Consider the following 24173-nt stretch of genomic DNA (forward strand, 5'->3'; position numbering starts at 1 on the left):
CAGACTGGAAAACGTAGGTTACGATGGAGCCTGAAGGAGAAGGGTGTTGACGCCAAGCAGAAGATGACGCCACGTGAAAGATACTCTAAACACAAGGCCTCATGCTGGAACAGAGCGTCTAAAGCAAAAGAGAAAGGGTAAAGGCAGCCACAAGCCATGAACCACAATGTCCTCCTGAAGGGGTGTGAGGACAATGGAAGGGGCTAGCGAGAGAAGGAAAATGGTGGTGATCAAGAAGGTGGTCAAGAATGAATAAAGTGACTGCCTATTTATAGGCATAAGCCGTCTAGGATGACACACCGCTGTGTGGATGCCCACTAAAAAAGTGGCCAAAATGTAAACACCAGCCCTTTTTGGGCTGTCAGTGCAAAACCGAAATAAAGTATGTAAACTGAAGTAGTAGTTTCTCAACATCAGGATGCTACTCATGCGTGTACTCACGTTCAGGAGAAGCTGAACAAGCATCCTCCAAGTGTTGAGGTTCAATGGGAACGAGCGCATCAAAAAGAGACACCCTATGAGAAGCCATGATGTGGGTTAGAGAAAGGAATAGAGAAAAAAGAAGTTTAAGTGAGATGAAGCGATACGATAGTTTTGGAGATCACAGAGCATAGAATAGGAGTAGAGAAAGCAAAAGCAGTATGCATTAAATGCAAAACTAGATCCCCTTTTTTTGTGGGTTGGGAATTGAGGGGGGTAGATTAAGGGGCTTGCTTTTGGTTTAATAATCCAAACTCAGAATGAGCCGTTTTATAAAAACAAAACAAGGTTTAAATAATAATGTGAGAGAGAGAGAGAGAAATTTTAGTAAACTCTTGTGGCATTGGCACACAACGCACCTTCAAGGCATAATTACCAACACACGGCTATTTCCTTCATGTCAATGCCCTCGTCTTGGATTGACACGTCCATGGCCATTAATGCGACCACACCCATCTGGATGTATCCCTAACCCATGATGACTAGAATTAACAGCATAGGCTGGTCACGCAAATTTGATGAGCAGATCTAGCACTACCATCAGAAACAATCTCTCTTCAACGTCCATCATCATAGCGACTCACAATTAATACCCCCCTCCCACAGCAGCAAAATTTCTACAATTTAATTCTCTCCCCTCGACAAATGTTTTCCTATTCTCCAACACCTCCAATTTCTCTCTCCACAACTATCATCTTCTCTCTCCATCACTATTAATTACTCCCTTTATCCATAATCATAGCCTTTCTCTCTCCATGATGAATCAATTCTAACATAATATTTAATCTTAATGCTAAGACTAACAATAGCATTTATTATTACATTAGCATTAAAATTAATCATTAACATTAATATTAAATATTGAATCGACAAAAAGTACTGCCGACCAACTATCTAATGCTTATCTGGGCTACAAGATTTCGGCCTTTGACAACTATTTGCCATAGCCCTAGATTGGCAACTCCTTGGACTCCAATCATCAAAAATCGCCAAAAAATCTTGTGCATAACCATTGCCTCGACACAAAACTCGAGCACGGGTATGAAACAAAAAGCATACCTTGCTTTTATACCCACCACCCCCAAGGTGTCCCCTTTGTACGCCCCTCCTGCCGGCAGCGTCCCATACCACCCTTAACAAGATGAAGATGTACCTATAAGGTGTGAACCATCGTGATTACGTGTGCAAAAGTGGTTTTGTGCCCATCATCGAATCTCGCATCCAATTGTAGGTTGACACTCGTACCAATGAAATGTCCCCCTAGGATCCAACCTACACATGAGACATGACGTAAACTCACTAGAAAAGGGACTAGACATCAAACTCATCTCCCAACCGTAAAAGCTCACCCCCGAGTCTGGGAGCTAGTAGCACTCTGAGTCACAACCACATCTAAAGGGTTAGCATCCCATACCACCAACCCACACCATCATGGTGTTTGAATATATAGGCCAACGGGCCAAGAGTCCAAGAGTGGTGATCACACAATGAATGTGCAAAATAGGGCCTTCAGTCCTAGAACTCGCTTCCCCTAGCCCCTAAAGTATCCTTAGTGTACTCACACTAACCCCCGAAGTGACCTTAGTGCATTCACACTAAGTCACTTCGTAACCATCATGGGCAATACTACTAGCACCCATCCAAATGTCCACGGACATAACACAAGCTATATCCTTGAATATAAGGGACTAGACATCAAACTCATCTCCTAGCCATAGAGCCAAACGGGCTCACCTTCGAGCCTGCCTAGGAGCTTATAGCATTTCGTGTCACAATAACATCCCAAAGATTGACATCCTATACCACCATCATGAGACTCAACTATCCTAACCTTGAAGTGTTAGTGCATTTGCACTAGGTCACTTCATGACCACTGTGAACAATGTTACTAGCGCCCATCCGAATGTCCAAGGATGTAATAGTTACCAAAAGTAGAGCAAAATATGAAACCTTAAACATTTCATTTTGTTCCACGATACGGGTTTGCAAAACCCCAAACAAAGGGGTTTTTTTAATTATAACGTCCATCTTTTCCACACCCTCCTTGCATGCACAATCACCTCCTCCACCATCTCTTCCTACTGTGTTCCGTTTCATGAAATGGGATCACAATATAAAAAAGTTTTTAAAAGGGTATCTTTTCTTTTAAAAAATATGCAGGCTATTTTTCTTTTATGACCTGCGCTCCACCCCCTCCTCCTAGCACACCCCATCATTTCTCCTCCATGTGTGTCTCCTCATTGCAAATAAGTCCCAAATTTGCCATTGATCCTTCAATGCATACTCTACAAGCTCCGTCCATGTTTGCCATAATGCATTTGAAACCGGCCTTCCGAGAACCAAGGGCCAATAAACTTTAACTTGCAAACACTTAACCTCAAAAACATAAATTCCACAACAAAAACCAGATCATATAGTGAAGCTAGAATAAGGCCCTACTCAACTCATTCATGGCAGCATTTCCTCATCATCAAGAATCTTAAGGGCCGCCTAATACTTTGGTTCCCTTTATTTCTGCTTTTTGTAGGGAGATGGCCTGTTAAACAAAGAGGCTAAGTGGGCACAAGTGTGGGGAAATAGTAGTTGGCGTGTGCTCATGACTAAGCGTGCACGTGGCTCCTTGTAGCCTTCATGACTCCACAAGGGTGACGTGGCTCCAAATATACTACAAATAAAACGCGCAGTTCCACGTGGAATGTGGATCCAAGTGAACATGCAATCATGGGTAGCTTCAACTAGAGTTGTGACGTCTCTAAGTGCAATGGGGTTTCGAGTGAATGCCTCTAATTGCATATGTATTTTTTTGACAAAACGGCATGCAGCTTGCTTATCATTTCCTCTTAAGCTTCCTTTTCATGCCCAAGTCCGGTTATTAAGCTACAAAAAATCAGGTGAAATTTAACCTTCAATAATTGACTGATTTATTCAATGAATACAAAGGATTTTCATAAGATATTTGTCCTCCATAGTTAAACTATGGCAGTTTTTCATGAGGGAACCACCCAACAAAAAGAATGTCGTCGATCTCAAGCAACTGTTGACCTACTTAATTTTCATTGTCAGATTCTATAACATCTGTCATAGTAGTAGCTATATCAAAAGGTTGGATCATGCATAAAATGCATGTTACGAATACCTTCTTGCAAGGGAAGTTGTGTTGAGATAGCAAGCTCAACACCTACGAACATTGATGATGGACTGCTTGGCTAGATAGGTCCGCACATCTACACTTAACACGTTGGTGGTCATTATGATACTCACATGGCCACTAACTTATCACTTATTATATTAAGTTTGTTACACCTACCTATAGCTGGCAAAGATATAGCACCAATCGATTAGTGTAGTCTGTTATATGCACTGTTTGACTTAGTAAGCAGCTTTCCTTTATGTTGTATCTTATCTATACTTTGTGTATATTGTAAAATGTGAGGAAGAAGAAGAAGAAATTAGCAAGAAAGATTTTTGGCCTCCATCTCTCTTCTGTACAAAAGTTGAGTACAGAGGAGCTGCCTTAGCCGCTTGCGAAGCAGTTTGGTTAATGAAACTGCTGAAAGACTTGGGAATACAGCTGGAAAGCAGAGTGAGATTACATTATGATAACCTCAGCAATGTTATGTTAGCTAGAAATCCTGTCTACCATGCTAGGTCCAAGTGGCCACGTACTACCTCTGTGAAGCACCTGCTACACCAGCCACCTTCTACAGCTTCCATGCCATCAAACACTGCTGATACAACTGCTTTGCTGTCAAATGCAGTCTGTGCTGCCTTCAAGACTGCCCGGACTGCTGCATTTCACTGTAGAAAAGATCATGCAGCTGTTCCTGCTGCTAAACCCAGCTTCTGCTGTCTGCCATATCATCATTACATGCCAGAATGCTGCATATTGCAGTCCTCCGTTGTTGTGCAGCTGATCGGTACTTAAAACACAGATTTTCACACAATTTTAACATTGACAGGTGGATGGCTGCTTGCTTGAGGATCCGTTTGACTGAGACACACTTATCCTGCTGGTTCATGTTGCGATCAACTCCTTCAGCATCCCATAGCCCTAGACCCCGAGTCACAAAGGCCTATATCAACTCCTCTCACCACTACTTCGAGCCTATGCTTTTGTTTATAGATGTGGACCAGCCATTGATATGGTCTTCCTCATTCACTACATGACCCTAGTAGAGCCTTTGCATGTCTCTTATTGTCTGAAGGGGACATGTGGAGCATTTTTCCCTCACAGATTCGATGGTGGTTTCTAGAGCATCTGTTCTATCTAATCTACAGCACTCAGTTCTTGGATGCTAACTGGCAAGAGACTTTATCTTTCGAAGTTCATACTTTGGGATACATGGGGGCAAGGAGTGCATGAATCCAAAAATTTGATGTTGTCCCCATCTTCCTCCATAGTAAAACTACGGGCAGTTTTTCATGTTACTTGACCAGTGCTCTCATGGCATCATCATCCATAAGCCCCCCAATGCAAACAATCTATTGGCCTACTATCAAAGGAGCCATGACAGGAGGGCCCCTATTAGGTTCAGTGGTATACTCAAATCTTCCCATATCAGCATGAACACTTCGTTCACCTGAAGACACGTCACACTTAACAGCATATGGACTACAATAAGAGAGATGAAGGTCCTGAGCATCGCCATCTCATCCAGCATTCAATGTCATGTCCATCTGTACCTGAACTAAACAACGTTCATGGCCATGTTCATCTGGCCAATTGGTGCAATGTGATGACTAGTCCCCCTTCTTGAGTAAACAGATTGTTTTTGCATCATCGGAATGTCCTTTCATATAGCATGTGCAAAAAGAGAGATTATTTTTCTCCATCACAGTGTTACAATTGACAAGCTCTTCTAGGCTTCTTTGCTGATATGAAGCACATTTGTTAATAACTGAAAGCAATCATTGAGACTGTGAAATTGAAGAGAGAGCAAATAAAGCCTGAATAGCATCATTGCAATGCAAGAATCAACACTGCATCAGGCTGAAATAAGAATCAGCAATTCTAATGTGTTTCCACACAAATCTTACCATTGACCCTCCGCCTGAATTGAAGCTTTCAGCAGTGAACTACAAATAGTTCCTTAACTTTGTCAGTCCTTGTGAGTATCAGGAGTTCAGTCACCACAAGTCTAAACTAAAACCTGCACCAATTTGTGTTGCTGCCAAAATAGCAAATTCTCCAGCCACAAACAGCAGTAGCAGGAGCGTCCAGATCTATCCCACAGCTCTGAGATCAAATACCAGAGATATTTGCACAAACCACACTTGGCATGCATGAAGACAATGCATAAACGATCAGAGAGTGGAAACTCAGATATTTTCTGATCTGCTGTCTATCACAGCAAACAGGGACAGAATGGAAGAGTACAAGACTTCTGCGTTACAATTCCAGTAGCTTCAAATCTTTGCCAATACAGTAAGTGTAAGTCAAAATAGTTGTTTTCCCAAAGAATTTTGTACATCACATAAAACTTTTTGTAGATAACTCGGATGAAACCATGAGATTTCTGTTAGAACAAGAAATCCCAGAGGGTACCAAGAGATCCATAAGACTCCTCCATATTCTACCCAACGTGAACATGGAAAGGAAAACCAAAGCAAAACTGAGGCAGCAGTAGAAGCGATTGGAGAGAAGCCCTATAATACTAGAAGAACTTCTGGTCATTATTTGGTTCCAGTGAGTAGGTCATTAAATAGGGCACCTTTGTGGCAAATCATTTGAGCACATTCGCTCCTCCAACTGCCCTGCAACCACTTGCTGCGCAGACACAGTCCATGAAATTGAACTTTCATACTGAAACATTTCACAAACTTGAGCATCCAAATACTTGCATATTAGACAAAGCTAGGAGAAAGTACCTTCTTGTAGAATTGACGGAATGACCAAGAGATTGTTGTGCAGGACCTGAATGCCAGATTGCTTAAAATCAGAACATTTTGGACAAAACCAAGAAAATCCTACTCGATCCAAGAATAAAGCATAAAAGTTACCTGGGAGGTTTGAAAGTATCTCCGACTTGCCGCCATAATTTACGAGCAGTCACCTTCAATCAGTAAAAATCTGACTTAAGAAACAGGCATAGTTCTGCTACCAATAACAAGTTAAACAACCAAAATGGATAAAGAAACTTCAAGTGCAGGTAAAAAGTATGGATAGATAAGATCTGCTACTTGTAAGCAGCCTAATTACCTTCAAGGTTTTACTAGGTAAACAATGTGTAGTCATGGGATGCACTAAATCATGCTACCACCAACAACTTGAGCAACTGAATGGATAAAGAAGCTTCTAGTGCAGCTAAAAAGTACAGATTCTACATCATATGAGCAAGTTTCTGTTGCATCAATTCCTGAATCTCACTACTCCTACCCTCTCCTAATCATCATGAAGTGTCAGTACCATTTCCTATCTCGTTACCTGACACTCTACCTACCTATCTACACTTATGTGCCAAGTTCCATTAATTTATCTTTGGATGCTTTGCTGTTGGGAGCTCCATTTATGCACAAAGCACCTTACTACCTTCTGGCAGCCATAGCACAAGGAATCCCCACCTAACACAAGCTACCCCACAACTTACCACAACTGCTACTCAACCTGCTTTGGTGCACATACAACTACCTTCACTATTCATAATATTACTTAACCTCATTAACAAAGTGGAGCAACCTAGCTAGGAAATCCTACCATGCCATGTGGATACTTCGGTGAACCACTCAAGTGTATCCAACTTGCAAACTATCCTCTGATGCCTACCATCCCCATTGCTATGCCCAAAAATGTTTACAAGGATAAGACTCGCTTCAACGCGTTAATTTCACTACCCATGCCAACCTTATGCAACAAATTCTTCCCTATCAACTTTATAGAACCTTGCAAAAACCTGAATTAGCTAAGGAGTATACATGATAGATACAATTAGAGATACAAGGCAAATTTAAAAGCCCCCTGTAAAATGAAATGAATGGGGTAATAACACAACCCCTAAAACCATCCTTAGAAAATCCAAAGGGCAGTAAACCACAATTTAGCAAACACTTCATTCAACATAACAATAAATTCAACAAGAAAATCCACACACAATTGGACCTAGAGTCCTCTTGCACCAGACGACAGTTGTTGGCCCCAAAGCTTGGTGCCCTTTTGATATTTCTTTAGATTATTGACGTATACTTGAAATTACTTACAAATGGTTATATTTTAGTGATTTGTCACAGCATAGTTGATCCACCTATACACAATGACCTTGTCATATTCAAGGTTAGCCTCCAACCATCAAGAGTGTTCAAAAATGTGTATAAACACTTCAACATGACAAACCTTAAAAATGACAACAAGCAATTTAACCCAATGTCGCAAAGCATATGCCTTGACAATTGTCCTACATAGCTCCCATGCAATCCCACATTACTGCTCTCACAAAGAGAGGGATTTCTCATGATGAAACTGTGAGAACGTTACTTTCTTAGTGCACAAGGCTCAAGATCTTTGATAAAATCAAAAATAGCAATATCTCTTGTTGTAAACGGAATTATAAAGCTGCCCAATGGATTCCCCTTGCCAAGAGGAGAAGATTGGTTGCTTCTCTCACTCCATATACGCTATCAACTAATGTTCCATGATTGAAATCTGCAATTTCTACAACGAAGAAGAGAACAATGGCTATCTCGAAACTTGTGCTACTCAAATAAGAATGAAGAAGACTCCAAATAGCCAAGATCAACGATGGAAATGAGTAACCACTGCTCTTAATCAAATTTAAAATTTCATTAAAAACTAATTAATGCTTAGGCCTTAATCATACATGAGCTGCTCACTAGACCAAACTAAAGCTCAACCCCTACTTTATAACTTAAGTGAGTTTATGCTACTATGCACCACTTCTTACCAAAAAGATTATCCATGAGCCTCGCTTGGCTATCTAGAATGAAAAGCAACCTTTTTCCCCTTTAACATCAAGAACTGCATAAATTCAACAAATTGAGGTTGTTGAATCAATTTTTACAAGTTCATAACAGCACTTGCCACTTGTGTCCTAAGCACTACATTTGCTTCCCAAACACCTTGTACATGTGGAGTTGCATATGATTGAGCTGCCTACTCACCAATCACACTCATTGCTCACTGTCCTAAAGGATTTTCAGCCTTTAGTAACTTGAAACCATGTGTACACCAGTTGCCCTTGTTGTACAATATTTTAAACAAGTATAAACCTTGCTGTGATTGAATTCCAGCGAGTATAAACCTTGCTGCTGTAATAGAATTTCAGCCAGCTCAAATGCATGTGTTTGCGCCTTGAGAGAACCAAAAGCTCAACTCCTTTAAAAAGATGGTGATGTCCCACCAAAGGAACCATGAAATTGGCCCGTGGAAACACAACTAATCCACACGTGCACAATGACCTTGTCACCTTTAATGTTGGCCTCCAACTAACTAGAGAGTGTTCAAGAACGCATATGAACACTTTATCCTATCAAACCCTGAAAATCACACCCAACATTTAAGCCCAATTTCACAAAGCATTCGCCTTGACAACTTTCTTGCATAATTGTCAATAATCTCACATCATTCCTCTCACAAACAGAGGGATTTCTCGCCATTAAATTATGAGAGTATCATTTTCTTACAAACTTAACAACAGAAGGCTTGAGATCTCAAAAGGAGAAGAGAGAGTCTTAGCCCATAGAGCTGTAACAACTTGTTTTTACAATATTTTGATTAAAAACGGCAACATACCCTGCTATGAATGGATTCCCTATGCTATGACTGCTTTCCTCTCCCTAGGCATGTTATCAGCTCATGTTCCATGGCTGAAGCTTGCTATTTCTATAGCAAAGAAGAGAATAATGGCTCTCTCCAAAATTGGCTGCTCAAATGAGATAGAAGGAGACTCCAAATAGCCAAGATCGACCTTCTAAATGAGTAACCAATTGCTCCTTAATCAGATTTCAAGTTCGGTTAAGGGCTAATTAATGCTTGTGTCCTTAATCATAAGTGAGTTCCTCACTAGACCAAACTTAAGCTTAGGGCCTACTTTATATGTTGAGTGAGCTGAGGCAAAACTTTCAATGTAATTCAATTCTAAGACTCAAACTTTCAAGTTTCAATTCAATGAAAGTTTCACATTGCACATTCTTCCTTCTGCCTTGCCCTTATACCACATAGCCTCTGTATTTGTCCACTACGTGAGGTGTCAAATTTTCATTGCTCGTGCAATGGACACCATGCCAAGAGCTAGGGATATCAAAATTAAAGATCACTTTAATTAAAACTCTTTGTAAAGTTTACTTAATTCATTAACTTCATTCCTCATTCTAATGATGACAGACCCTCAAATGAGAAGATGAATCCATAAGGACTACTCCAAAAGTTAGTGAATCCCATTACCAAAACAATAGTGAAGAAACTTCACAATAAACTTGGGAAGTCACTCCTAGAACTCTCAATCTCGCAAAACCTAGAATTGAACCTGGAATCCTCGATCATATCCATCTCAATCACAAAAAGATCCTTCAATAGATGATAAATCCGAAACACATGGATAGAATAGCTACATCAAAATCTAGAACCTAAAAATATATAACCTCTATGGAGCTCTGGAAAACAATGTAGGTGGCCTCCTCTAGGGCTAGAATAGCTCCCACAAAAATCGGATATTCTCCCCTTTGAGACTAAAATGACCTCCTCTAGAGTCAAAGTGTCTTCTTGTGAGACAAAAATATCCTCCACTAAAATAACCTCTAATACCCTATCCTCCATAGAAGAGAGAATAAAGCTACAATATGTTACAAAGACTCCTTTGGGAAAGAGATGTTATGAGAATACATAATCTCCTCTTCTCAAAATAGAATATTCAAATCCTCTACAAATAATGAAGAAAAAGCCTCATCAAGATGGCTAAGAAACTCAGTAAAGATATCTTTCGAATAAATGAAATCATCCAGGCAAGAAACGTCATGAGAAACACCCTCATGGATATGGCTAGAACAATCAGTAACATGACATGAATAGATAAAATCAACTACTAAACCTAGAGGACAAAGGAAGCTCGATATCATCAATCTCAAAGAGAACTATATCATGGGTTGAATCCTAAAGAATCTACTTATAACATGAAATGGTTTTGCTAGAAGTAGAAGAGTGACCAAAAACAAAATCCACCGTAGAATGATGATCACCATGGACATTTGAATATCTACAAAGGAATCCATGATAGGATCCACCTAGACAACTTCGTATACACTAGCAACTAATGCCCTAAAGAAATAATGTCACCACCAAGCAGATGATTGGAAGCAAATGTCTGTGTTTCTAGAAAGTACTATACGCTCTCTCCAAAAACTATCATAGGCTCAAATGTAGAGTCTCAAAGACTAGGACCACAATAATGGCCACAATGGCCATGGAAATTGATTACTGCACTTCTGGTTATCACAACCCACACAAGGGCCTTGCCACAAACAAAGTCTCCTAGGCACATAGGCCAAAGAGCAAAAGGCATAGAGCAAAAATCCACACCACTATGGGAACACTAGATGTCATGGACTAAATTGCATAAGTCACATTGGCCCCATATGTCATGTAAGGTGCACAAGTCAAACATCGCATAAGTCACATTAATCACGCTTCTTAGCAAAAATTCAAAGCAGTTGACTAGTTTGTGGTGCTTAGTTCAACTCAAATTTAGGACAAACTTGTTGTCATCGTTTATAACAAAGCTCTTTCTATCAACTAAAAAATATACCAAAAGCACCACCAAAGTTTGGGACCAAATTGGTATTGCCTCTATGTAGGAGCAATCTAGCCGCCTATGTGATCTCTTTGCTTTTTGACTTCATTAAGGTTAAACAAAATAAGTGATTTGTGCATCAAATTGTTCTTTAACTACCCTTTAAGAATTTTAAAGACTATCGATTGCCCTAATCACACCCACCTAAGGTCAATGACATACAGCACCCCTAACAATAGAAATCATGTCACAAGTTATATATGGTGTATGGGCCTCGTCTTCACTTTAAACTTGAATGATATTGAATCCACCTTTTGAAAATGCTTTGTTGAAGATAAGGACAAATACGTCAAGTCATCGTTTGCATTAGCATGGGGGAAAAAACCGTGGTCCAATGACTTACTTTATAAAACAATCCCTTTGACAATGGTCAAGTAATCCTCATTTGTTATCTCTTTATGTTGCCACCAAAGTACCAGAATGAGGTATTATGAAACCTATCAATCCATTATGACAACTCCATTGAAGAGAAGCACTTTAATGGTCCTCTCATGATTTTCACAAAGTTTAAAATTATCCTTCCATGGTTTTCACACACTTTTAAAAGTAACCTTATAAAGTTTTTGGCGTTCAGTAGGGGGGCATAGACAACGTGAGACTAGAAAGGACGCTTTCCAAGCCTACTTTGCTTATGCTAAAAAGGAGCAATGTTCAAAAAACCTCTTGTTGGCAAGTCCCTTGTAGCCACCAAGAGAGCACAAGATATATGCCTTCATTACATCATGGCTCTCCAATACCAACTTTGAGAAACTTTCAATGCAACTATGTCCCCCAATCACCAAACAACTCTTCGCACACATTGAAAAAGGGAACTTTTTGAATTCTCTGTGTAAGCAAAAACCTTCCTATTCATTCACATTATATGAAGAAGAACCCTACATCTCAACCTTATGCTTTTCATCACCTTGCCTCTTCATCCTCTAGCTTGACTTACTATACTTTCAGCCTTACAGCCTTCTACTCTGCAATCATATTGCAATCTTACCCTCTTCCCATGTATTGCTGCACTTCTACTCTCTCTACATTCACATGAGCTTCCATTCTTAGCAATGTCAAAGTTAATCTGAAGTATGTGGCGGATATACTGGACCAATTCAGTCTCAGCATTCATGTTTACTGCATACGTCACAAAAGGGATTCAATTAAGCTTATTACCCTTTCATAGCCTCCAAGCCTGACAACAGTCCTCCACAACCTGTTATCAAAGGGGCAAAACAATCAGGTGTTCCAGTGGGACATAGGTACATAAACCAGAAAATAATCATTAACACATGTGCCTTCTGAACTTTGCTACAAAGGGGAAGAACACAGTTAAATGTCAGCCCTCACAATATCATGCAGAACTCACTTCAGGCAATTGAGATTCTCTTTATAGAACTTGGGGTGCTTGTACTCCATCTTCCGCTCGAGGAAGAAATTTTCCAACTCCTTCACAAACTCTGCCTGTTCCTCTGGTGTTCCATCGTCTTCCTCTGGCGGCCTTTTCAGAAAATCCAAAAGGCCTGCCTCAATCTCTACTTTATCCCCAGCTACATCGGTTGTCATTATTGGAGGGGGGGCACCATCATCAGTTTGAAGGTGATCAGTAGGAAGCTCCTCCTCTTTCTCCATCATCAGGTCTTCTAACGCAAGAGGCTCTGCGGGATCATAGTCCTTCAAGTGCTCTGGCTTCTCTGGCGACTCGAAACCGTCATCCACATCCTCATCGTCGTCTTCTTCGTCGTTGTCATTATCTTCGTAATCATCTTCTTCCTGTTCCCCCTGTTCATCATCGTCGTCCTCTTCTTCTCTTTGCGAATAAGCCAAGCCATGAGTGTGCTTATGTTGCTGCTGCCCGGCAGCTAAGTCACCCTTCCCACCAGTGTGGTAAAGAGGGGGTAGCGGCTGCTGCTGCTGCGCTTGGGAGTGGAGCTGGCGACGCTGCTGCTGCTGTGGATGGCGTTGGTTCGCGATGCTTCCCTCGTCTTCTTCCTCGTCCTCGTCCTCGTCTTCTTCCTCGTCGTCCTCTTCCTCCGGTTCCGTGGAATTCCCATCTTCGTCGATTGCCAGTGAATCAGACAGGTCCTCGTCGCTGAGAGGCTCCGCCATGGCCTGCGTTCGCAACGAGGACGAGCGGAACAGGCAACTGATGACGTATTAATAGTTAAAAGGCCTGCTCTCGCAACTCTGCCACGCACAACCTGTTTCGAGTTTACCACGAGAAGAACAAATGTGGAGGGAGAAGAGGTAATTTGTTTTGTTTAGCCTAGATAGACAAGAAGTCTCGCGGGGTAGGATTCGATGGACTTCCACCTCGTCCAAGAGTCTCCAACTCGTCCTACCATTGGCAAAATAATAGGAAACTTTTCACTAGACCGGCAACTTACAAAATTGTTAATCTATTTAAAAGTGTAAAGATTTTTGGTAAATGTCTATGGATGGGCAACAATGAGGAATGCCCATCTAAAATTGAAAGTAATTTAGAGCTTATAACATCATGTAACGAGAAAATAGTACATTACTTGTAGTTGCATTGTATATTTCTATCATGTTATTTGTTTCATATTATACGTTATAAAGTAGTACAAACATCAATATAAGATATATATGCTTAGTGCTTTCAATAGTAATTGTGGTTTACATTTTTTGGTTATATATCTATGTCTATAATCATAATAGTGTGAAAAGCATAAATTTACGATAATTGTCAATGGATTGGCAAAGTTCAAATTTGTCATGCTAGTGGGAATGGCAAGGTCCAAAAGAAAGCATCCGATGAAAAGTAAGGCTACATGTCAAATCGACTCTAGCTCCAACTCTAACTCAAGTGGTCTTGACCAAAACATTACATCACTCTTAGTGGTTTTAAGAAATCACTTGATATTCTTTGGGGCATCAAAACCACTAAATCTATTAGAGGTTTTACGAAACATAAAATCACTTGACGTTTTCTAGGGGGCTTATGGAGTCCCCTAACACCCACTGCCAAATCAAACTCTCCAAAAAGTATGGTTTAGAAATCAACAAAAGGGATGGTTTAGAGGGAGTATGCTAGTGTACACAATTGATGGTGCATCAATGCATCCCAACCCATCTGGCATAAGTGCAAGAAGGAAGGCCAAGGAGCCGTATCATGCAATGCACCAAACAAAGTGAGGTATGTATTGGTGGTGGTGGAGGCCCGTCCCATGTGCAAAGGGAAACAAGAACGTACCTGACTCCAATTGTCATAATGTGCCTCATTTCACACCTCTCAGGTAAGGAAGGGGAAATCAGTCATTCTCAGCCCCCCCTCTATATCATGCTTTGTTGATAAATGCACGAGGGCAACTCATTCTTGAACCCCATTGATGTAATCGTCACTTGCTTGTGGAATCCCTTGATACCTGGCACCCCATTGCCAAATCAAACTCTCAAAAGAGTATGTTAATTTGCCAATCACGACAAGCCTATGGTACAATAGCCAAGCTTTCAAACCACCCCCCCAATAAGATTGCACTTTCTTAAGCTTTCCTCCTTGTATGATTAGTCAAAAGGCATCAAGAAAGTAGCTCATTGGTGGATTCTCATCATTTTTTACTCTCTTCTAGTCTATACTTGCTATCTTTTTTTTGCACAACAACATGTGTTTAGGCCATAGCCTACAAAATACATTTATATGGCCCCTTCTCTATTGTACAATGACGATTCTTGATAAAGTTCTATGGACAACACCATACACACACACACTCTCTCTCTCTCTCTCTCTCTCTCTCTCTCTCTCTCTCTCTCTCTCTCTCTCTCTCTCTCTCTCTGCGCACAAGGCAATGGGCTTTCAATTGGCCTTGGTAAAACCAAGGTTATTGTGTTTAATACAAGATCACAATGGGGTAGGAGATCAAGATTGGGTTTTATTTATGCACAAGAGAATGTGGAATATGTAGATTCCTATACATAGATGGGTGCCTTGTTCACAAGGTCCACTTTCTCCATGAGGGAGACAAGAGAGACTTGATTGGCATGGGTATATACATCAATGGGTGGTTTGGAGAGGATGTGCTCACAACTACAATCTCATGAGCTCCACACTATGCTATAGTTATTTGATACATTGGTCGCATCCACCCTACTTTATCGAATGCTAACTTAGGACCCTAGTCTCCTTGACCACCACACATATGATGGATGAAGATCAATGGAGAGTTCCTTGGTGTCCATGATTTCCAAGGTCATGTGTAAGGCTTTAGTTGCACATGAGATTGTTAAATTTGACTTGGGAGCTCCTCCAATTGTGGTGACTACTCTTACCAAACCATTATCATTCATGCACAACTTGTGGGAGATACCCATACATAAACATGCATGGATGGTCCTTGAGACCCTCATGCCAACTTGCCATTGAGGGTGATACTTCATGGTCGTATGCCCAAATGTCATCATGGTTTTGCTTATATGGATTTGGCATGGATAGGCTACCATTGTTTCAATATGCTCTTGATGCATTGTCTCTCACTTTAATTAATTCAAAGATTGACAGGATCACTATATAGATTCTTACTTAGTTGAAGTCCTAGAGGATATGATTGACAATAGTACATGAGTTGGGAACAAAGATGGCCTTTTATCGAGACTATCTTCTCCACTCTATTGAGGATGCCTTTATTGTTTGTTTGAAATTCATGGACCCTCACTTATCATGTGGATCACATATTCTATTAGGGCCAATTACACAGCTCTTTGTATGAGCTCGAGATTAAGACTAGCAAATGAAAGGTGAGAAGGATCGAAGCTTGCACGTGAGCTATGGCGGGAGAGCAAGAGCAAGAAAGAGAGAGACAAGAAATGGGAACTCCAACCGTCACAATGTGTGATCGGGCCTTCCTTTATTTACTAGTCACTAAAATGAATGTAAAGAATAAAGTGACGTGACAGGCGCCCGCCACCTGCAGTGTGCAGTGGTGGGTACTGTCAGTGTAGTAATACACGGGGCAGCACGGCGGAGGCGCCTTTACCCCAACAAGCTCCCGCTTAAAGGCGGATCTGCCCCAGTGAGAGAGAAAAGAAAAGAAAAAGACAGTACAACTGTACATAGGTACAAGGGATGAGGAAAGGCAACATCTCATCCAATGCCCATCAATCTCTCGAGGAAGGCAAAGCGCTCAGTAGTGAGGCTTTTCGTGAGCAGATCTGCAGGATTCTCGTCAGTGGAGATCTTGACAAGATCAACAGACTTGTCCTCCACGACACCACGTATGAAGTGATACCTCACCTCAATGTGTTTCGTCTTCGCATGGAAGACCAGATTCTTAGCCAATTGAATGGCACTCATAGAATCCGAATGCAGTGTAGGTATAGCATCAATCCCAAGGTCAGCAACTAGACGGCCTAGCCATATGGCCTCCTTGCAAGCCTCAGTGGCTGCAACATACTCGGCCTCAGTGGTAGACAAAGCCGTACACTTCTGAACCCTGGACATCCAAGAGACAGCACCTCCAGCATAGGTGAATACATAGCCAGAAGTGGACTTCCTACTATCTGCATGTCCTACATAATCGGAGTCAGTGTACCCCACGACCCTTGTATCTTGGCTTCCATAGCAAATACACATATCTGTTGTGCCCTTCAGGTACCTCATGATACCCTTCATGGCATCCCAATGTTTCCTGCCAGGTGTAGCCATATAGCGTGCCACAACACCAACTGCAATGGCAATATCTAGACGAGTGGCTATCATGGCATACATCAAACTGCCACGGCTGAAGCATAAGGGATCTGGGCCATCTCGGCCCTTTGCTCATCTGTCTACGAACAATCGGCATGTGGTACCTTCACATAAGAAGGCAATGGACAGCCAATAGGCTTTACGTCCTGCATGCGGAAGCGCTCAAGGACTTTATGAATATATTCCCTCTGTGACAAGTAGAGGAGTCCCTGATGCCTGTCGCGTCTAATGCGCATAACAAGTATGTGAGAGGCCTGTTCCCAAATCCTTCATCTCAAAGCTCTTCTTCAGTTGAGATTTAAGAGCATCTAGCTTATCATGAGCTTTCCCTGCTATCAGCATATCATCCACATAGAGTACCAAAATAAGCAATGAACCATCACAGGCTTTCTTCGTGTAAAGACACGGATCCATAGCACTCCTGTTGTAGCCATGTGACTGCATAAAGGCATCAAACTTATGATACCATTCCCTAGGTGCTTGCTTCAAGCCATAAAGACTTTTATTCAACTTGCACACTAGGTGTTCCCTGCCAGGTTCTGCAAAGCCCTTAGACTGCTCCATATAGATCTCATCATGCAAGTCCCCATGTAAGAAAGCCGTCTTGACATCCATTTGATATAGATCTAAGTCAAGCTGAGCAACCAAAGCCAAGACCAAGCGCAGGGTGGTCATCTTAACCACAGGAGAAAAGACCTCATCAAAGTCTACACCATGCTCCTGCTTAAAACCCTTTACTACCAATCTAGCCTTGTATGCCAACTTGGGTATCCAGGGGTACTTTTCAATTTGTACACCCACTTGCATGGCAAAGCCTTCTTGCCCTTAGGCAAGGCAACCAAATCCCAAGTCTCATTCTTATGCAAGGAGTCGATCTCAGACTACGTAGCCCTCTCCCAGGAGTGACTGTCACCCCTGCGCATAGCCTCATCATAAGTGAAAGGCTCTCCTGCATCTGTAACCAAAACATAATGCATAGAGGGCTGAAATCTATTAGGTGGACGTCTGTCTTTAGCAGACCGTCTCACTGCAGGCTCTGCTGCCTGCCCAACTACCTGTCCAATACCCTGACCATGAGCATCTGCTGCAAATGTAGGCTGTCCAACTGGCTGTGCAGGAGCTCTAGGCTCCTCCTGAAAGATCACTCTGCGGATCTCAACCACCTTCTCAGGCTGCCTGTGCATCTTGTCTTCATGGAAGACTACATCATGGCTGCGTACTATTTTCCGCGCTTGCGGATCCCATAGGCGATAGCCCATCTCTCTTGAATCACCATAACCAAGAAAGATGCATTTAATGCTCTTTGGGTCCAACTTACTCCTCTTGTCCTTGGGCACATGGCAGAATGCCTCACATCCAAAGACACGGAGATGCGCATAAGAGGGTGGCTTACCAGCCCAAACTTCCTCTGCAACCTGGAAATCCAATCCACTAGAAGGCGATCGGTTTATGACATGCACTGCCATACTAGCTGCCTCAGCCCAAAAGCTCTGTGGTAGGCCTGCATGGCTAAGCATAGAGCGGACACGCTCCCGAATAGTCATGTTCATGCTCTCAGCCAAACCATTCTGGGCGGGGGTGTAAGGGGCGGTCAACTGACGCTTAATACCCCTGTCATCACAAAACTGCTCAAAAACACGTGAGACATATTCTCCCCCATTGTCAATCCTAAGGCATTTCAGCTTATACCCAGTCTGGTTCTCAACAAGAGCAAGCCAACGCTGAAAGACTGCCAAGACATCGGACTTTTGCTTTATGGGATAAGCCTACACTTTCCTAGAAAAATCATCAATGAAGGTAACAAAGTACTTTGCGCCACCCATAGACATACACGGCATGGGCCCACAAACATCTGAATGCACCAAAGCCAAGGGCTCACTCATGCATGGCCTACCTGATTTCTTATGCGTAGACCTATTCTGCTTACCATAAAGACAATGATCACACAAGTCAAAACATGCATAGTCCAAAGGTGGAAGATATTGCAAACCAGATAACATTTTCATTCCCTTCAAAGACATATGCCCCAAACGGGCATTGCCAGAGTGATACATATGGGATAGAACCCACTGCCAAAACATGGTCTATAGAAGACCCAGATACAACAAGAGGATAGAGGCTGCCAGCCTTGGTGCCTCTAGCAAGCATAAGTCTGCCTCTTGTAATCTTCCAGGCAGAATCCCCAAAATAGACATGAAACCCTGCATCATCCAACTATCATGCAAACATAAGACTGCGCGTAAGCGCAGGTACATGACGTACATCCCTGAGCAAAAAGGAACTGCCAGTGGAAAACTGCAAGTGAATATCTCCACAGCCCACAATATTAAAAGACCTGTCATCTCCAAGTGTGACTGATCCAGATACAGTACGGTAAGAGTGAAACCACTCACGGTAAGGCGTCACATGGAAGGACGCACCTGAATCCAATAACCAGCACTGTGCATACATACTAGGTGTCTCAGTCAAGTGTGAGGCATCAGAAGAACTGGCTGCAAGTATAAACTCATCGCCACCATCGGAATCCTCGGTCTGCGTGACATTAATTTTCTCAATCTTGACGCTGGACTTCGCATGTACTATGTTGCGATCAAAGGACTTCTCCTACACTTTGTCTTTTCCCTTATTCTTGCGCTTCTCATTGCGCAACTCATGACACTGTGGTCTGATATGGCCCTTTTTCCCACAATGATGACAAGTGACATTAGCGTTGCGCCCATGCAACTTACTACGCGACTTTCCATGAGATTTAGATCGACCCTTCTGCGAGTCACGGCCACTCCCATGACCACAATCATTCCTGTCATTCGTGCCTCTAACTGTCAAAGCATGTGAAACACGAGAGGCATCCAAGTTTTTGCGATTAACCTCTTCCTGTAGAAGAGCACTCTCAACATCATTCAATTTTAGAGTAGCACTAGAGGCACATAGGGCAGTGCGGAATACATCCCATGACTCATTCAAAGTCCCAAGCAAGAAAAGAGGAGTTACTTCCTCTCCAAAGGTGATATCCTGTGAAGTTAGGTTCTTTAGTATAGCATGGAACTAGCTCAAGTGAGCAAACATAGTCGCATTATCCTTCATGCGCAGATCCATAAGCTGCTTCAACCAGTACATCTGACTCGCCGGACTTTTCTTATCATAAAGATTCTTGATCTTATTCCATAGATCCCATGCACTCTGTGCTTCTTCAAATACATTATAATGTACCTGTTCAGTGAGAGACAATACAATTGTGGACTTGCATAGCTCATCAAGTTCAAGCCAGTCGTCATTGTTCATAGTTTCAGGCTGCTCCCCGCTCAACCGAAGTGGCTTAATCTGAGATTTCTGCACCAAGACCTACCAAATTTGACTCTTCTAATAAGAGTAGTTGGTACCATCCAACTTTGTGATGTTAAATATGGCATTATTAGCAGCCGAAGAGGACGCCATAATGCAGGCTAGAAATGCACAGACAGTCTAAAACTGCTTGCTGTTTTACTGCAGAAAATGCCCAAAATCCACTGAAATGAGCTCCAAATGGCGAGAAAAGTGTTCCAAAAGAAGCTACCCAGTTAGTACTAAGTGTGGTATACCAAATCAGGATATTTCAGCATAAAAATACTGCTCAGTCCACCAATAAATGCTTGCTGTAATAAATTTCAGAACTGCAATAATGAGAGCAAACTGTCCCAAAACTGGATCTAATGTCAACTAAACAATGCTAGGTCCAAAGCCGGCATAAAGAGAACAAAGCAAAGCCAAATGACAGTGAAAATACATGAGCATAACACCGAGAGATGTCAAATAGCATCTGCCAGTAAGAGGCACATCCCCAGACAATCTAGGCAAAATGTACCTGCAACTGCCAAAACCTGACACAAATAGGTGTCTGCTCAAAAGAAAGCGGATCCAAAACTGAGACTCAGCTCATAAGCATCCTGTGAACCAGGACATATACTCAATGCAACATCCAATTGTCAGAGTATAATCCCAAAGTCTCAATACATCTGTAACTACTCAATGACATAGACTACTCCAATACATGTAACTGCTCCAATAGCATGTAATCCCTGCTCAAGGTCAAGTAAGTATGTAAGATGCTCCCACTAGCACAAAAGGCGTACAAATGAGCTCAAGGGCTCAAGCAACCCAAGACAAAGTACCAGTGATAAGTGACCAAGTCAATGCGTCATACGCATCCCAAGAGCATGACATACATGAAGCAACTGATGGAAGCAACCAACGAGCAATACATAATCCCAAAATAAGATCTCTGTCAACTCAATGACATCCGATAGCAACCAAGTAAATGATCAAACTGAGTCGGAAATGCTCAAATACATCCAAGGCAAAGCTTCCAATGTCGGTAAATCATAGACGAACCAAGCGGCATATATCACGAACCAAAGCTTGTAATGGTGCGCAGATCGGTCGCAGTATGCTCACGTAGTGAATCCCGAAAGGTCCCCAAGAACAATGAACTCTACCTTTTTGCACAAAAAACAATGTAAAAAGCATGAACGATAAGAGCAAGAGACCAATTGGTGTATTTTATGTATATTTCCATCTTCATGCTCAATAATAGCCCAATTTACAAAAATATGACAAGCTTTTAGCTTTTGAGTTTGCTTTTTACAAAAATAGGAAATAAAGCTAATGGACGGTGCCCATAGAGTCTGGCACGCCCAACACAATGTCCAAATAGAAATAACATATCCGTGCGCATAGGCGCATACAAAATAATAATTAATAATCGATGCCTCAATAGACATAACAAAATATAGGCGTGGCGCCTATCAAAATATAATCCATAGGTCGAATACTCGCTAGACTCCAATGCTTTCCTCCGCCACTGCTGCTATCTCTACACATCAACTGAAGCATTCACAATCGTTAGTAAAATAATACAATTAAACCGACAAAAGTGAATACCTAGCAGTCTTCAGCTACATAAATAAATCAACTGGTTAGAAATAAATCCTAACCTTAATTTATTACGAGTGCGCACTCTAAACTCATAAACGTTTATTAATTTAATATGTATTTTGCGGAATCACCCGCTATGGAATCACCTATGTACACACTAAATTAATGAAACGCCCGAAAAGGACAGGCGTCCCCATCAACTTCTCGCACAAAGAATCCACTTTGTGTATGAGCCCCGGTCATCTAAGTTTACGGAATCCACCGTAAAACCTCACGGAATCCACCATGGAATATGCCTCCTGGCATCATACCCCCGGGGTGGGATAGCAATTGACCTCAATTGCTATTAGCTCAATGTGGAGCTAAGAGAGTGGGGAAAGCATTTAAGTCTCTAGCGTGCATCCATTGTGCTTCCTCTACAGGATGGTTCTTAAATTTAACTAGATATCTAGAATACCTTCGGCTAGTTCTAGTGGTCATAAAGTCAGTGTCTATGATAGCTTCTGGTTCAAGGATTTCAGTCTCTTCCTCTAATAAAGGTGGGTTTTCATAAACAGGATGGACAGGTAATTGGCCTCTAAATGGTCTCAATAAACTAATGTGAAATGTATTGTGAATTTTCCAATGAGATGGTAATTCTAACTTGAATGCATTATCATTAATTTTATGAATGATTCTAAATGGTCCATAGAATCTAGGAGCTAATTTGACAACTGGATGTCTACCTACACTTTGCAGTCTACGTTTTTCTATTCTCAGCCAAACATAATCATCAACTTTGAAATTCATGGCTTGTCTTTTCTTGTTGGCTTGTTTGGTATATGATTGTTGGGCTTTAGCAATCATATCCTTAACCTGATCAAAAATACTGTTATGCATACTAGCAATATCATCAGCACTCTGAATTCTATTAGACAAAGATGCAACAGGTGTAGATAATCTATATCCATAAATGACTTCAAACGGTGCTTTCTTTGTAGATGTGTGCGGTGTATTGTTATATGCAAACTGTAATAAATGCAAATGAGTGTCCCATGTCTGAGGTTTAGAGATAGTATATGCACGTAAAAGATCTAGAATTGTGCTGTTTGTGGCTTCTGTTTGTCCATTAGTTTCTGGATGAAATGCAGATGAGAAATCAATCTTTGTGCCTAGATTAGCAAACAATGTAATCCAAAAATTGTTACAAAATCTAGAATCACGATCTGAAATAATCACTTTTGGCAATCCATGGTTAGTAAAAACAGTTTTCAAAAATAACTGTGCTGCCTGTGATGCTGTTAAAGTTTTCTTACATGGAATGAAATATGCTTGCTTACTAAATCTATCTACAACTGTCCAAATCATATCATGGTTAGATTTAGTATTTGGTAAACCAGTAATGAAATCCATAGAAATATGTTCCCAAGGTTTAGATGGAATAGACAAAAGCATGAGTAATCCATACTGTTTACTATGATGTCTCTTTACTCTTTGACAAATCAAACATTCAGAAACGAAATTAGATACATCTGCATCCATATGCGGCCAATAAAAATCTTCAGTTAACATACGTAATGTAGATATGATACCTCTATGACCTTGATATGGGAGACAATGAATTTCATTCAAAACAAAGGATCGGAATGGAATAGTAACACACAGTCTCTTTTCATAAAACATAAATCCATCATTATATGACAATGAATCAACATGAATGAAATTATTTTGAACTAATTTATGCCAATCAGAATGAAAAGTAATATCCTGGTGATATGTATCTTTCATAGCAATCAAAGAATCAAAAGATATGACAGAAATATTATGAATTGCAGGTCTTCTACCAATGCATCAGCAACTACATTTTCTTTTCCAGGTTGGTATTGAATGATAGGATGAAAACTTTGAATGAAGGAAGCCCATTTGATATGACGGTCAGAGATTTGGGGTTGGCTAAGTAAATGTCTAATACTTTGCTGATCGGTCTTTATCATGAATTCTGAACCCATTAAGTAGTGTTTCCATTGTCTTAATGCTTGTACAACTGCTAATAGTTCTTTGTCATAAGTGGAATATTTCAGCTCAGAGGGTTTCAGCTTACAACTAGAATATGCTATTGGATGATTGTCTTGCATTAATACGGCTCCTATTCCTGATCCGCTAGCATCAATCACAACTAGAAATAATTGTCTATTAAAGTCAGGCAACTGTAAAACAGGGGCATTGGTTAATGCATGTTTCAGTAAGTCAAGGGATTTCTGTTGATTTTCAGTCCATTGATAAACAATTCCTTTCTTCAGAAGTTTGGTTAATGGTAAAGCAAGTAA

General features: G+C 41.2%; 1 protein-coding gene across 11 annotated transcripts in view; it reads right to left on the bottom strand.

Moving 5' to 3' along the window:
- LOC148037934 (AT-rich interactive domain-containing protein 5-like) overlaps window positions 1-13501 on the bottom strand; it is an 85535-nt gene extending 72034 nt beyond the window's left edge. For 6 of the 11 annotated variants that reach the window (XM_087676957.1, XM_087676958.1, XM_087676953.1 and 3 more), the window contains exons 1-4: window positions 12625-13501; window positions 12432-12471; window positions 6481-6533; window positions 6349-6394 (exon numbers count right to left, since the gene is read on the bottom strand). In XM_087676957.1, the coding sequence (XP_087533083.1) occupies window positions 6349-6394; window positions 6481-6533; window positions 12432-12471; window positions 12625-13364 (879 nt within the window). In that variant the 5' untranslated portion in view covers window positions 13365-13501. The remainder of the gene's footprint in view (window positions 1-6348; window positions 6395-6480; window positions 6534-12431; window positions 12472-12624) is intronic. The other 5 variants (XM_087676963.1, XM_087676959.1, XM_087676960.1 and 2 more) reach the window with 2 other exon arrangements.
- Window positions 13502-24173: the final 10672 nt, after the last annotated feature.

Source organism: Lygodium microphyllum, chromosome 4 (genome assembly GCF_053477565.2).
Source record: "Lygodium microphyllum isolate KBCC chromosome 4, Lygodium_microphyllum_v1.1.10, whole genome shotgun sequence".
Taxonomy (NCBI): domain Eukaryota; kingdom Viridiplantae; phylum Streptophyta; class Polypodiopsida; order Schizaeales; family Lygodiaceae; genus Lygodium; species Lygodium microphyllum.